Source organism: Capricornis sumatraensis, chromosome 2, assembly GCF_032405125.1.
Source record: "Capricornis sumatraensis isolate serow.1 chromosome 2, serow.2, whole genome shotgun sequence".
NCBI classification, from domain to species: domain Eukaryota; kingdom Metazoa; phylum Chordata; class Mammalia; order Artiodactyla; family Bovidae; genus Capricornis; species Capricornis sumatraensis.
Window position 1 is genome coordinate 204,233,265 of NC_091070.1, and position 16,984 is coordinate 204,250,248.

Consider the following 16,984-nt stretch of genomic DNA (forward strand, 5'->3'; position numbering starts at 1 on the left):
CACCATAATCTTGCAACATCAGTGAAGTCTAAAGACTACACACACACACCGACACACACAAGGACTAAAAAGTAGAATCATCTATAGCTATCAGATGATCAAAGAGCTATATACACAGAAAGAGGTTCTGAAACTATCACTGCACAGTGCACTGTACACAAAAATCCAACTAAAATGTATTTTCTGGGACTTTACCAGTATCAGTGGATAATACTCCATGCTCCCAATACAGGGGGCCCGGGTTCGATCCCTGGTTAGGGAACTAAGATTCCACATATTGCAACTAGAGAGGCTGCATGCTGCAATGAAAATGAGTGCAGGCAAACACACAAAAATAATAAAAATTAAATAAATTTTTAAAAATGTATTTTCTTCCTTGCTTGCTTAAAGAAGTAAATAAAATATTATGTGTGTGAATGTTTTGGGAAATGTGAATTTTAAAACGCAAATATGTTATTTTTTTTCCCATGAGGCCCGTGTCTACCTCGTTTACTGCTGCGTGTACCTTAACACAGGCCCTGGCACATCACAGATACTCAGTTAATACTGGTTGAATAAATGAATAGGAATAACTTACACTTCTTTTAATAATCCAGATTCACTGTTATGGAAGAAAATTACTGTTTCTGTGGCCATGCGGTATATAGATTTGTTCATTCACAAAAAGGCTATTTTCCCAGATTTCTCATAGAATTTTTATATATTTAATAGTTTTTTCACACACACACCCACCAAGTACTGAGAAAAGATTCTTCAAGTAATGGGAAAGGGTAAAATTAGAGAAAATTAATAAATTAACCTTCATGGCAAATAGATGGGGCAACAATGGAAACAGTGACAGACTTTATTTTTGGGGGGGGGCCACAAAATCACTGCAGATGGTGACTGCAGCCATGAAATTAAAAGACACTTGCTCCTTGGAAGAAAAGCTATGACAAACCTAGAAAGCATATTAAAAAGCAGAGATGTTACTTTACCAACAAAGGCGTGTCTAGTTAAAGCTATGGTTTATCCAGTAGTCATGTACGGATGTGAGAATTGGACCATAAAGAAGGCTGAGTGCCGAAGGATTGATGCTTTTGAACTGTGGTGTTGGAGAACTCTTGAGAGTCCCTTGGACTGCAAGGAGATCCAACCAGTCCAACCTAAAGGAAATCAGTCCTGAATATTCACTGGAAGGACTGATGCTGAAGCTGAAACTCCAATACTTTGGTCACTTGATGCGAAAAACTGACTCGCTGGAAAAGACCCTGATGCTGGGAAAGATGAAAGTGGGAGGAGAAGGGGGCAACAGAGGATGAGATGGTTGGATGGCCTCACCTACTCAATGGACATGAGTTTGAGCAAGCTCTGGGAGTTGGTGATGGACAGGGAAGCCTGTTGTGCTGCAGTCCATGGGGTCACAAAGAGTCAGACACAACTGAAAGTGAAAGTGAAGTCACTCAGTCGTGTCCGACTCTTAGCGACCCCATGGACTGTGGCCCACCAGGCTTCTCCATCCATGGGATTTTCCAGGCAAGAGTGCTGGAGTGGGGTGCCATTGCCTTGACACAACTGAACTGAATTGAATAAATTAACCAAGGTGTTAGTTCTCATACTCTAGATTTTATTATTCTAAAAGTTCGCTGATCATTTTAAGCTCATAAGTCAACTTTAGTCATCTTTTGTGACCAGTGTTCAGCCTCCGCTCAAGCCTCCTACACTGGCCCACTGCCTGATAAAAGGATGGTCTGGGTATGACAATTCAACCTCTTTTTGACTATGTGATGTCATACTTCCTTTTGGTCTTCTGAACAAATCCAGAGACTTCCTTCTCATTCAAATGTATCTGAATCTCCTTTTCAGGTATACATTTTCCTTGTTTACTATGACTTGACTATTTCTCACTCTATAGCCAAACCTCTTTTCAAGTATATTTTTGACTTCTTTTATTAATATTCTTCCTTGTTTTCTTGGACTTCCCTGGTGGCTCAGACAGTAAAGTGTCTGCCTAATGCAGGAGACCTGGGTTCAATCCCTGGGGCAGGAAGATCTGGAAAAGGAAATGGCAACCCACTCCAGTATTCTTGCCTGGGAAATCCCATGGATGGAGAAGTCTGGCAGGCTACAGTCCATGGGGTGGCAAAGAATCGGACACGACTGAGCGACTTCACTTTCCTACTTTCACTTTCTTTCTTGGTTTCTAAATGTATATTGAATCACTCCTCAAAAGTATATTATCAGTTTTTTGAAGTTGCTTTACTTATGAGTTGGTTTACTTTTGAGATTCTCCCTCTGTGGATCTCAAAATAATTCCTACAAAGGTGTGTGTAGGGAAATCTTAATTTGTACAAGAGGGAATCAGTAGAACCGAGGTAAAAGAATTGAGGTATAGTCACTCCTTTTATTTCTCCTGCAAGCAGACTGCTAATAAATAGCAATTGTTTATTGTTCAGTTGCTCAGTCATGTCTGACTCTTTGCAACCCCATGGGCTGCAGCACAGCAGGCTTCCCTGTCCTTCACTATCTCCCAGAGTCTGCTCAAATTCATGTCCGCAGAGTCAGTGATGCCATCCAACCATCTCATCCTCTGTTGCCCCCTTCTCCTCCTGCCCTCAATCTTTTCCAGCATAAGGTCTTTTCCAAAGAGTTGGCTCTTCACATCAGGCAGCCAATTATTGGAACTTCAGCGTCAGCACCAGTCTTTCCAATGAATATTCAGGGTTGGTTTCCTTTAGGATTGACTGGTTTTGTCTCCTTGCCATTCAAGGGACTCTCAAGAGTCTCTAGCACCAAAGTTTGAAAGGATCAATTCTTTGGCACTCAGCCTTCTTTATGGTCCAACTCTCACATCCATATATGACTACTGGAAAAACCATAGCTTTGACTATATGGACCTTTGTTGGCAAAGTGATGTCTCTTCTTTTTTAATACACTGTCTAGGTTTGTCATAGCTTTTCTTCCAAGGAGCAAGCATCTTCTGATTTCAGGGCTGCAGTCATCATCCACAGTGAATTTAGAGCCTGAGAAAATAGTCTGTAACTATTTTCATTGTTTCCCCATCTATTTGCCATGAAGTAATGGGACCGGATGCCATGATCTTAGTTTTCTGAATGCTGAGTTTTAAGCCAGCTTTTTCACTCTCCTCTTTAAATAGCTACAGCCACATTTTAAAGAATTCCAAGTCTGTGGCTTTTTCCCCACCAAAACAATGTATTTTGTATATCAAGCGAGGTACCAGGAACACAAAATGTGGCACAAATCCTGCTGTCCCCTATTCCACCTGCCCAGTGCCGACAATGACAATCAATCAGCATTCTTTCCTGCTGAGAATTCCTGAGCCTAAGAACCCTTTATAATAAAATGCATGAACGAATGGGCTCAGCTGAGATTCTGATGGCTATTTATTAACATTCGGGGTATGGTTATGATATTGCTCAACAGATATATGCTAACTGTGATATTAAAAATTAAACCTCTATCCACAGCTGATCAGAGGAAATAGAGCCAGTCAGGCCTCATGTTTATCATACCTACCTGGGCACTACTGTCTTCTGTGGTATCCTCAGAGCTCTGAGACTGAAGGAGGCTCTGATTCATAAGGCTCAGCTCTTCTCTGAGCCTCATAACTTCCTCAGGCTGCAGGGTCAACTGCTGTTCTTCACCTCTCGTTTCTTGCTTCTGCTGTGAGTCCTCCTCCTTCCGTCCCTCTCTTGGAAAAGTGCCCTCCTTTACTGCCTTCTCTGGAATTTCCTTCTGCTTATTTTCTCCTAGTTCGGGACTTAGCATAAATATAATAATAAAAAAACCTATCAAAATGCTTCTTATAGTAGCAGAATATGGAGGAAAAATATGTACCAGTGAAGAAAGTGCTGCAAGCAAGATTTTTGACCTGAATTCTACAGCGGAGCAATTGTCTTATGCTTGGAAATAAACTTTAAAAACAAATCAGTCGTGTCTTTTTTACTCAAATGCAGGGAAATGACCCATCATAGGTTTTTGTCTACTGCTGCTGCTGCTGCTAAGTTGCTTCAGTTGTGTCTGACTCTGTGCGACCCCCTAGACTGCAGCACACCAGGCTCCTCCATTCCTGGGATTCTCCAGGCAAGAGCACTGGAGTGGGGTGCCATTGCCTTCTCCAGGTTTTTGTCTACAGGTGTAGACAAATAAGCAGTTTAGTGAATTTTTTACTTTTTCAACTTTTAGTATGGCATTGGGCAGATATAACTTATAAAGATTTTTTTTTTTTTAATCACTCATCAGCACCAGGCACTTTGGCAGGCATTAGGGTTACAACAGGACAAAATCCTGTCCCTAAGGAGCTTACAATTTAGTGAGAAATAAGGATAAGTTAACAAGTGATTATATTAAGCTAGTAATAAGTAATTGGAGGCCAGATGGATGAGTTGGCACAAGCTAGGCAAATGTAAAGGTAGGGATGTGTGCATACTTGCCTGTGCGTATGTACATGTTGAAGATGGGGGATGTTGGAAGACTTCATAAATAAGACAGGTAAAAGCCCAGAGGCAAAAGAGAGAGTGTGCCTTAGGAAGATTATTTGGAATCTGTGTGTCAGAAAAGTCAGTTGAGAGATTGTTGTGATCTGCCTACTAACCAAGCGTGACTAGAATAGGATGGCGGGGATGAAAAGGCAGAATGGATCCTAGAGAGATATTCAGAAGACAGTATTGATAAAATCAGTCATTTATTGGGTGTGGCAGGTGAGGGAGAAAAGGGAACAATGAGTGACACCTGGACTTTTGACGGAAACAAATGAGCAAGTGGATGGCAGCCCAAGAAGACAGAACGTAGGTCTACACTGGAGAGATGCCTGGGGCGAAGATGCAGATACAGAGGAATGCGAGCAGAAAGCTTGGGGTTAATGAGCCAGGGAGAAGGGGGAAAGGAAGAGGAAGAGCATCAGTCTGGTCAGAAGCCTAAAGACTTGTGCGGGACAAGCCTGAAGAGCAAGCTCAGAAGCCCGAGCAGGGGGAGGAAAACCAAAGGCTGTGAGCCACGGAAGCCAAGGGAGGGAACATACCTTCCATGGTTAGACAGTGTGAATGAAAAGTGAGCACAAACAAGTCCGTTTTGGTTTTATTCCATGAATCTTAAATTTGTTTCCGGTACCTCGGGGTCTAGCACAAGATGCTTCACAAGTTATAGGTGGTGCTCAGATTCTCTAAGAAGGCAATTTGGCAGTACATCAAGAGCCATAAAAATGTTCAGATCTTTTGACTGAATAATAGCATACCAGTGAATTTACTGGTGTAAAATAGTTGGCAAGAAGAAAAAAGCTGAATATATAATAACGTTCATAACCACAGCATTTAAAACAGTGATTAAGTGGAGACACAGAAATGGCTAAGACGATTAAAGATAAACCAACTTGAAAGTGGTATGTAGACTATTCATCAACATTAAATACTTAATATACTTGTGGAACAATGAATAATATATATGTATTGTGTGTAAACATCATACATATGGGAAAGGTATATATAGAAAAAAACTGGAAAAGAACACAGGAAAAATTGTATCTATTGAGTTTTTTTCCCTTTTAAAATTCCTTTAATATTGTATGAAGAAGAATTTAATATTTTACCTTGAACTCAGCAATTTTTTTAAAGGTAATATGCTCATATTAAAAAGCAGAGACATTACTTTGTCAATAAAGGTTCGTCTAGTCAAGGCTATGGTTTTTCCAGTAGTCATGTATGGATGTGAGAGTTGGACTGTGAAGAAAGCTGAGCACCAAAGAATTGATGCTTTTGAACTGTGGTGTTGGAGAAGACTCTTGAGAGTGCCTTGGACTGCAAAGAGATCCAACCAGTCCATTCTAAAGGAGATCAGTCCTGGATATTCTTTGGAAGGAATGATGCTGAAACTGAAACTCCAGTTCTTTGGCCACCTCATGCGAAGAGCTGACTCATTGGAAAAGTCTCTGATGCTAGGAGGGATTGGGGGCAGGAGAAGAAGGGGATGACAGAGGATGAGATGGCTTGATGGCATCATGGACTCGATGGATGTGAGTCTGAGTGAACTCTGGGAGTTGGTGATGGACAGGGAGGCCTGGCGTGCTGCAATTCATGGGGTCGCAAAGAGTCAGACACGACTGAGCGACTGAACTGAAATAAATATATTCAAATGATAAAAAACATGAGATAAAGAGTAGAACATTTTAAAAATAAATTTCTGATAAAATAATGATTCCTTCCATCCTCTGTAAACTCTTTTCCTTTTCCTACTCTCAAAGGAAGCTGAAGACTGGGAAAATGCAAACATATACCTAATTATTTTTTTTTAATGGAAAAACTGACTTCTGCATTCAGGAAGATAAAGTAGACATACTTTTCCCTATTTTTCCCAACAAGTACAAAGAAAAACTCTGGACATTATATATAAAACAAATATAAGAAGACTCTGAAAAGTAGGAAGAAGTGAAATCAGCTAGGGAACTCAGGACTTGAAGAATGACATGTCTATGAGTTTCCTGGGTTTTATTGTAGCCGTGTATATTCGAGACTTGGAGCTGAAGAAGCTAGCAACCCAGACAACACCAAGAAGCATAGATGAAAGGCTTTTTACTCTGTACAGAGGACCAGGAAATGGACAACCAAGCAAGAAAGAAAACTTTTGGACATTATCCACTTTTCCCCAGCCAAATGTCATAGAAAAAAACTCTGGTTCTACCTCACTCATGTCAGCAAAGGTCAAGATGGGAGCCCAAATTTCCACCTTCACCAGGTATAAGAAGGTACCTCAACTCCTCTGCTGGGGATAGTGTCAGAGGCCAGTGAAGCAGGCGTTTTCATCCCTTCCAGGTAGTACTAGACATGGGGAATATGGACTTCCACCCCTACCTGGAAGTAAGGAGGTACCTTTCTCTCTATTGGGGTAGTTTCAGAGGCCTAGTAGAGGGTTAGGACTTTCACCACGGTCCTGCTCATGATATCATGGAGGCCAAGCAGAGAGCATTAACAAGACATCCCTCCCATCACAGTCAGTGCAGTACAAGTAGAGGCCTAGTGAGGAGTAGCAACTCCTACCATTACCAGCAGCAATGAGGGGTCCTTCTTTCTTTGGGTGTTCATAGAGGCTGAGTGGAAAACATAGACTTCTACTTTAACCTGGGGCGATAATGAGACAATATACTCTTCCATGTCACCTGCCCCAGAGTGGCATCAGAAGAAGCCAGCTAAACAGAAGGTTAAATAAAACAAGATGTAGAGGTTTTTTTTTTAATTAATTTTTTAATACCCAAAATATTCAGATTTCATTCTAAAATTATTCATCATACCAAGAACCAGAAATCTCAACTTGAATGAGAAAAGGCAACAACAGATGACAAACCAAGATGCCAGGATTATTTAAAAATATTTTAAATCAGACCTCATAAAACAATTCAAAGAGCAATTATGAAAGATTGAAACAAATAAAAAGGTAGAAAGTCTGAAAAGAACTAGAAAGTCTCAGTAAAGAAATAGAAGATATAGTAAAAAAAAAAAAAAGGAAATTTAAAATTGAAAAATACAACCACCAAAAATTAAAAACTCATTGGATAGAATCTATAGCAGAATGGAGGGGGCAGAGAAAAGAATCAGTGAGCTTGAAAACAGAACAATACAAATTACCCAATCTGAAAAACAGAGAGAAAACAGACTGGGCGGGGAAAGGAAAAAAAAAAAAAGTTCCTCTGGGAACTGTGAGATTATAGCAAAAGATTGAATGCTTTTGTTATTGGATCTTGGAAAGAGAGGAGAATAGGTAGAGCTGAAAAAGTACATAAAGAAATAATGGCTACAAACTTCCCCAGACATAAGCATACAGATTCAAAAGCTGAATGAGCTCCAAACAAGATAAACCTAAAGAAATCCATACCAAAATGCATCAAAGTCAAATTTCTGAAAAACAAAGACAATCAAAACTTGAAAGGAATAGGAGAGAAACACTACTTTATCAATAGGGAAAAACAATTCAAATGACAGCAGGCTTCTCATCAGAAATCAGAGAGATCAAGAAGGAATTTGCATAACATTTTTCAAATGCTGAAAGAGAAAAGTGTTGATCCAGAATTCTATACCCAGTGAAAATATTCTTCAGGAATGAAGAGGAAATCAAGATGTTCTCAGGTGAAGAAAGATCAAAAGAATCTGCCACTAGCAGAAGTACTATAAAAGAATGACTAAAGGAAACTCTCTATATTCATAGGAAATGATTAAAGAAGGCACACTGGAACATCAGGATGGAAGGAAGTACAGAAAGAGTAAAAATCTGGATAAATACATTTTCCTTCTCCTTTTGAGGGGCTTCTCAGGTGGCTCAGATGCTGAAGAATCTGCCTGCAGTGCAGGAGACCCAGATTCGATTCCTGGGTTGGGAAGAGCCCCTGGAGAAGGGCATGGCAACCCACTCCAGTATTCTTGCCTGGAGAATTCCATGGACAGAGGAGCTTGGCGGGCTACAGTCCATGAGGTCACAGAGAGTCGGACATGACTAAGCAACTTTCACTTTTTCCACTTTTGAGTTTCCTAAATTCTGTACAATGGATGAAACAAAAGTTATAGCACTGTCTGATGTGGTTCTAAATGTGTGCAGAGAAAAATTTTAAGACAATTATAAATAGGGGAAGGTAAAGGGACATAAAGGGAGGTAAAGTTTCTACATTTCATTCAAATTGGTCAAACTGTGGTATGTATGTATGTGTGTGTAAAACACAGTACCCAGAGTAACCAATGTAAAGCCATGAAGACAAGTACACTCAAGAACACTATAAAAATCAAGGTGGAATTATTACAAAGTGTTCAAATAACTCATAGGAAGGCAGAAAACAGAAAATTGATACAAACAACAGAGAGAACAAACAGAGAACCAAAAATGAAAAAATAGCAAACTTAAGCTCTAATAGATCAGTAATTACATTACATGTAAATAGCCTAACCACGCCAATTAAAACAGACTGGCAGAATGGATTAAAAAATAAGACCTAACTATATGCTGTTTACAAAAACTCATCTCAAATATAGTAATAAAAGCAGGCTGAAGGCAAAAGGATGAAAAAGATATATCATGCAAATGTTAATAGGAAGAAAACAAGATAATCTATATTAACATCAGATAAAATGGATTTCAGAAATAAGAAAATTAAAAGAAAGAGAGGACATTATTTACTGATAAAAGGGTTAGTCCACGAAGAAGACATAGCAATCCTAAAATGTGTATGCACCAAACAGCAAAGCCACAAAAGTAAAAACTGAATAACTAAAAGGAGAAATAGACAGATCACAATTACAGGTGGAGATTTTAACAGCCCTTCTGCAAAAATTGATAGAACAACTAGACACAAAATCAGCTATATCCGTTGACACTGAAAAAGCATTTGATAAAATGTCACAATTTATGAAGACTGTATATTGTCACCCTGCTTTATTTAACTTATATGGAGAGTACATCATGAGAAACGCTGGAATGGAAGAAACACAAGCTGGAATCAAGATTGCCGGGAGAAATATCAATAACCTCAGATATGCAGATGACACCACCCTTATGGCAGAAAAGGAAGAGGAACTAAAAAGCCTCTTGATGAAAGTGAAAGAGGAGAGTGAAAAAGTGGGCTTAAAGCTCAACATTCAGAAAACGAAGATCATGGCATCCAGTCCCATCACTTCATGGGAAATAGATGGAGAAACAGTGGAAACAGTGTCAGACTTTATGTTTTGGGGCTCCAAAATCACTGCAGATGGTGACTGCAGCCATGAAATAAAAAGACGCTTACTCCTTGGAAGAAAAGTTATGATCAACCTAGAGAGCATATTGAAAAGCAGAGACATTACTTTGCCGACTAAGGTCCGTCTAGTCAAGGCTATGGTTTTTCCAGTAGTCATGTATGGATGTGAGAGTTGGACTGTGAAGAAGGCTGAGCGCCAGAGTATTGATGCTTTTGAACTGTGGTGTTGGAGAAGACTCTTGAGAGTCCCTTGGACTGCAAGGAGACCCAACCAGTCAATTCTAAAGGAGATCAGCCCTGGGATTTCTTTAGAAGGAATGATGCTGAAGCTGAAACTCCAGTACTTTGGTCACCTCATGCGAAGAGTTGACTCACTGGAAAAGACTCTGATGCTGGGAGGGATTGGGGGCAGGAGGAGAAGGGGATGACCGAGAATGAGATGGCTGGATGGCATCACAGACTCAATGGACATGAGTCTGAGTGAACTCCGGGAGATGGTGATGAACAGGGAGGCCTGGCGTGCTGTGATTCATGGGGTTGTAAAGAGTTGAACACGACTGAGCGACTGAACTAAACTGAACTGGACTGAATTAAAACTAAATATGTGAGTACCTGGGTACCCAAAATTGCATTGCTGGGGATTTATCCCAGAGGAAAAAATAATATGTTCCCATAAAACTTGAATATTTATAGCAGCTTTATTCATAATAGCCAGAACTGGAAATAACCGAGGTGTCCTTCAATGGATGAAAGCTTTAAAGAAAAAGTCTGTAGTATAGCCATACCAAGGATATACTACTCAGCAATGAAAAGTATCCAACTATTGATATATGCAATAACCTAGATGAATCTCTAGAGAATTATGTTGAGTGAAAAAAGTCAACCCTAAAATACTACTTATTATATAGTTACATTTATATAACATCCTTGAAAAGAAAAACTTACAGAAATGGAGAATAGACTAGTCGGAACAGAACAGGGCCAGGAGTTAAGGAAGGGGTTGAATAGGAGGGAAGTCGGGGTGGCCATAAAAGGACAACATGAGGTGTCCTTGGAGTGATGGAAATGCTCTGTATCTTGACTGTATCAATGCCAATATCCAGATTACAATACTGTGCCACAGTTTTGCAAGAGGTTACCACTGGGTGAAACTGGTAAAGCATAAACGGGGATTGCTATTATTTTTCACAACTGCATGTGGATACACAATTGTCTCAAAAGTTTAGTTTAAAAAAATGAAAAATCTATAAACTGGCCATTTATTATTTATGAAGGGGCTTGATTTGTCACATTTAGAGGGGTAAATAATAAAGAGTAAATTTAGCCAGACCTCCTTTGGCCACCTCATGCGAAGAGTTGATTCATTGGAAAAGACTCTGATTCTAGGAGGGATTGGGGGCAGGAGAAGAAGGGGACGACAGAGGATGAGATGGCTGGATGGCATCACCGACTCAATGGATGTGGGTTTGGGTGGCCTCCGGGAGTTGGTGATGGACAGGGAGACCTGGCGTGCTGCTATTCATGGAGTCGCAAAGAGTCGGACACGACTGAGCGACTGAACTGAACTGAACTGAATATGGTTTCCTTCTATAATTGCATTGTGGCCATGCAGTTACAGGAGAAGAGAAGCTGCCTTCATCATATTTCCATAGTTTAAAGTTTAGATGGCCCTCCTCTTAGGTCCGTAAGATGTGCCTGTAAACCCTTATTCAGAGCACAGCAGTCAGTGAGTCTTCTTTGACTTGGAGGAAATGATGAGCAGTTCTTTCCCAGGGACAATCTTGGGATAATGCCATTTTACATCTTAAATAATAGTCTGGATAAATGAACTGTATTCATATGAATTAAGGAGAACTACAATACCCAAGAATATGGGAATTTAATTTAAAGTAATCTTAATATATTAAGACAAAGATTCATTAAAATAAATGCTCTCCAAAAAGAAAAGGCTTTATCTTTTTAAAAGGTATACAAGAAAATATGACTTGGAAATGAAAAGAAAACTGAACAGGTTTTTAAAAGTAATACAGGAACTTCCCTGGAGGCCCAGTGGTTGACTCTGTGCTTCCCCTGCAGGTAAGCAGGGGTTCAATCCTTGGCTGGGTAACTAAGATCAAGATCCCACATTCCATGTGGCCAAAAAACAAAATTAAAAAACAAACAAGCAAAAAACTTTATCCAAACACTACTACGTATGTTGTATTATTTTTATATGATGATAATAACAATGTAAAAGTTGCATGCGTAAAAGTAGACCACCAGTCAAAAATGACATGGAACTGAGAGCGTATCCTGCAGTCGGTACACCTACAGCTTAGGGATGAGAAAACCCACCATGCCTCTCAAATGTCTCCTCCCCTCTAACACAGCTCTTAATATTTATTTGCTGAGTTCTGACTGAAACCAACCCCCTGTTCCTTTTACACCATTCTATAATTCTGTAATTGGCTTTGCTCTTCACCTGGTAGGAGGTGCCTAGGCAGCATCCTTATCCTGTTACTTTTCTAGCAGCCCCGATACCTGGCAGCCTTGAACGAGAATAGAGATTGGAGAAAGAGACTATAATAGTATGAGTCATGAGTTCTAGTCCTAAATCTTCCACCTACCATTTGTGCAATGTTTGGTAAGGCAAAATCTCTCAGAGTCTCAGTTTCTTGACTTACTCATAAGATTGCTGGGATTTTATGAAGTAAAATGTGAAAAAATTTTGATAACCTACAAGGACAGGGTACAGTTAAAATGACTAAAGCCTAATCAAAGTGAAAAGTAAAAGTCGTTCACTCATGTCTGACTCTTCGTGACCCCATGGACTATACAGTCCTTGGAATTCTCCAGGCCAGAATACTGGAGTGGGTAGCCTTTTCCTTTTCCAGGGGATCTTCCCAACCCAGGGATTAAACCCAGGTCTCCCGCATTGTGGGTGGATTCTTTACCAACTGAGCCACAAGGGAAGCCTAGAAGGACAGTAGAAAAACAAGACACAGTCCATTACCTTAAATGGAGCTTAAAATCTAGTAGAGGAGATATACTATAAGAATCAATCAATTTGGCATACTGAGCAGCTTCTATGTACATGGGACCATGCTAGGTGTGCTGTGACACTTCCTACTTCTCTTCAATCGAAGATCTGGGTTCATGGCTTTCTGGCATCTTCTTCACCCCAAGTCCTGCCATCATCCTGGAACATCCCAAGGTCCATAGAGATCACCCACCAATGTCTTGACATCTCAGTTCCTCAGTCTCCTTATCTCTAATGACTGTCTCATCTCTCCAACTTTGCCAACTACTTATGTAACGACACCATGGGCTGTGTCATCAATAACTGCTCCACTTTTGAAATACTAAAATTAGATATCTGGATTCCAGCTTCTCCTTTTTACATAATTTGTACTCAATGCAATCACAAGTACCTAAAATCACTTGCCCAGCTCCCTTTCCTTTGCTTCTTTATTCAATGCAGAGTCTATAGAGTTCCTTATTTTAATCACTGTCTAAATAAAATATTCAGTTCTCTTGCCCCATTGCCCTTCCACTCCACTCATGTGGCAAAACCTCAACCCTGGATAAATTCAACCATCTTCTCATGTCTATACTAAATGTAAATAAACATAAATGTGGGGCCTCTGGCCTTGATTGGGCTCTCCATACCAACTGCTCTCCCCAGTCAGTTTTCTTTTCCATTTTCCACAGTAATTATTTCCAACTTTTTTCACTCGCTTGCAAAGGCTGCTCTTCTCTTTCTCTCTTTCAGCAGATAACTTTGCTTCCTGCTTCAGAGCACACAGAAACTACTGAACAAGTCCTTTGATTTCTTCTCAAGTTATAAACCCGTTTGGGACTTCTCTGATGGTCCAGTGGTTAACAATCTGTCTGCTAATGCAGGGGACACAGGTTCAATCCCTGGTCTGGGATGCCCTGGGGCAACTAAGCCCATGGGCCAGAACTACTGAAGAGCCAGTGCTCTGCAACAAGAGAAGCCATGGCAAAGCTGCACATGATCCAAAAAAAAAACCATTTGGATCTCTGTTCATCCTCCCTTTCTTCCTCCTGTTACAGTGGACATGGCCGATCTCCTGACTAATGCCAGCCATTTTCGGAGTCCTTCGGTTCAGTTCAGTCACTCAGTCATGTCCGACTCTTTGCGACCCCATGAATCGCAGCACACCAGGCCTCCCTGTCCATCACCAACTCCCGGAGTTCACTCACACTCACGTCCATCGAGTCAGTGATGCCATCCAGCCATCTCATCCTCTGTCATCCTCTTCTCCTCCTGCCCCCAATCCCTCCCAGCATCAGAGTCTTTTCCAATGAGTCAACTCTTCGCATGAGGTGTCCAAAGTACTGGAGTTTCAGCTTCAGCATCATTCCTTCCAAAGAAATCCCAGGGCCGATCTCCTTCAGAATGCACTGGTTGGATCTCCTTGCAGTCCAAGGGACTCTCAAGAGTCTTCTCCAACACCACAGGCCAAAAACATCAGTTCTTTGGTGCTCAGCTTTCTTCACAGTCCAACTCTCACATCCATACATGACCACTGGAAAAACCATAGCCTTGACTAGACGGACCTTTGTTGGCCAAGTAATGTCTCTGCTTTTGAATATGCTATCTAGGTTGGTCATAACTTTTCTTCCAAGGAGTAAGTGTCTTTTAATTTCATGGCTGCAGTCACCATCTGCAGTGATTTGGGAGCCCAAAAAAATAAAGTCTGACACTGTTTCCACTGTTTCCCCATCTATTTCCCAAGAAGTGATGGGACCAGATACCATGATCTTCATTTTCTGAATGTTGAGCTTTAAGCCTACTTTTTCACTCTCCACTTTCACTTTCATCAAGAGGCCCTTTTGGAGACTTCCCCACCAGTATTCAGACATACATGAATTTCCTCTTAACTTGGTTCCATATTCTCTGCTTTTTGAAACCAGACTTTTTGGAAAGTGTTATCTACAGTCACCATTTGTTCATCTCATATGCCCTCCTCACTCACTCCCATTCACCATCCCATGGCATGTTATATAGGAAGCAATGTGTTTTCTGCCCTTCATCGGAACTACTCTTATTAAAGTCTCCAGTCACCTTCAGGTTGCTAAATTTAGCAGTCACTTTTTATCATTTATTTTGTTTGACTCATTGGTAGCATATTGATACTCTTGACTACTTCTTTCTTGAAACATTCTTTAATCTGGCTTCTGTAAAACACACGGTTTTGACTTTTCTTCTACTTCTCTAGCTGTTTTGCCTCAGCTGTTTGAAGTACTCCTTTTGTCCATATAGAGAGGTTTTCCTTAGGTTTCTGCCTTTGAGTGTTTTTATCAAGCAACATATGGGAATATATCCATCCTATGACTTGTATTACCATCTACCTACTGATGATCCTCAAATTTATCTCCAGCCCAGGCCTCCAAACCCATCAATCAAACTATCCGTTGCAAATCCACACATGGTTGTTCCAAAGACACTCGAAAGTCATTGCCTCAAAAGCTGAACTTCTGTCTTCTCTCTCAAAATTATGTGAATGATTCCATCAAAGCAGAAAATGAAATAGTCCTTAACCTGTTCTCATACTCAAACTTCTGCCTAGAGTACCTTTTTCCTTACTTCCTCTACTCATTAATCCCTGAGTTTCATTGGTTCTGCCTCCTCTCAATTTCATCCACTTTTCTCTGTCCTCATAAACATCATTTCAGTAACTGCCTCCTAACTGGTCTTGCTACTTTCATTCTGGTACCAACCATCTACTTTCCACACAGCAGGGAGAGTGATTTTTCTAAAGCACAAATCTATCTGTGTCTCTGCTATGTTACTAAATCCTGCAGGAGTTTCCTATTGTCCAAATTCCCTAGGGTAGGCCTTCATATTCCCTCAAGATCAGATCCCTGACTTCCTCTTCATTCTCATCATCTCCTTCCTCATTTCCTTTCTACATACTCTATGCTACAGCACCACTGATGTCACTTTTAGTTCCTCAAACAAATCAAGCTTTTTCTTGCAAAAGTCATATCTTCTCTGAAAATTATTCTCCCAACTTTTTGCTTTGCCCTTGATTACTCATACTTCAGGACTCAATTTATCAGTTCCCTTTAAGAATATTTTCTGGTTCATTAACTAGGCCGGAGCCCCTCCTTTGTGCTCCCATCCAAGACTTCCTTATTTAATGATTTATATTCCCCATTCAGGTAATATGCACCATAACTTCTCTAATGATAGGACTGTGTCTGTCTTACTTTGTAGCCTCAGCATCTACCTACAGTACCTGACACATGATAGATAAGCAATTTATTGTTGAATGTGATTGTGTAATGGATCTGAGATAAGTGGGGGCTGTGAAGTGGGGCATGGAAGATAAGCAAACAGGGAAACATCATGAGAAGAGGAGAGGAGAAAACACATGGCAGATAAATGGACTTCTTACCATCCCAGCAATGGCGAGCAGTTTCGACCTAGCTGTGGAAACAAGTGGCAGTAAGAAGTTGTTTATAGAGAAGTCCAGTGTCTTTTTCATGGCAAGGTTCTCCACCTCCAAATAAATTAAGGCCACAGCCTTGTTCCCTATGGCAAGTATCTCTGCCGATTATCCCAAATCAGCTGGGTGGATTTTCATCAGTTTTGATTACGGATATCAAATTATTCTCTGAAAAGCATTCAGATTGGTCATTTCATCTCCACTGTTCCTTATTCATTCTAAATTACTGTCTCTTCATCTGTGGCTGGAGAAGGAAATGGCAACCCACTCCAGTATTCTTATCTGGAGAATCCCGTGGACAGAGAAGCCTGGTGGGCTGCTGGTCCATGAGGTCGCACAGAGTCGGACATGACTGAAGTGACTTAGCATGCATGCATGCATTGGAGAAGGAAATGGCAAGCCACTCCAGTATTCTTGCCTGGAGAATCCCAGGGACAGAGGAGCCTGATGGGCTGCCATCTATGGAGTCGCACAGAGTTGGACACAACTCAGATATGCAGATGACACCACCCTTATGGCAGAAAGTGAAGAGGAACTAAAAAGCCTCTTGATGAAAGTGAAAGAGGAGAGTGAAAAAGTTGGCTTAAAGCTCAACATTCAGAAAATCAAGATCATGGCATCTGGTCCCATCACTTCATGGGAAATAGATGGGGAAACAGTGGAAACAGTGTCAGACTTTATTTTTTTGGGCTCCCAAATCACTGCAGATGGTGACTGCAGCCACGAAATTAAAAGACACTTACTCCTTGGAAGAAGAGTTATGACCAACCTAGGTAGCATATTGAAAAGCAGAGACATTACTTTGCCAACTAAGGTCCAT

At 40.6% G+C, this 16,984-nt stretch overlaps 1 protein-coding gene across 1 annotated transcript in view; it reads right to left on the reverse strand.

Moving 5' to 3' along the window:
- CCDC30 (coiled-coil domain containing 30) overlaps positions 1-16,984 on the reverse strand; it is a 69,902-nt gene that overhangs the window by 42,029 nt on the left and 10,889 nt on the right. Inside the window, exon 4 of the mRNA XM_068965539.1 lies at positions 3,517-3,760. Within this exon, the coding sequence (XP_068821640.1) occupies positions 3,517-3,760 (244 nt within the window). The remainder of the gene's footprint in view (positions 1-3,516; positions 3,761-16,984) is intronic.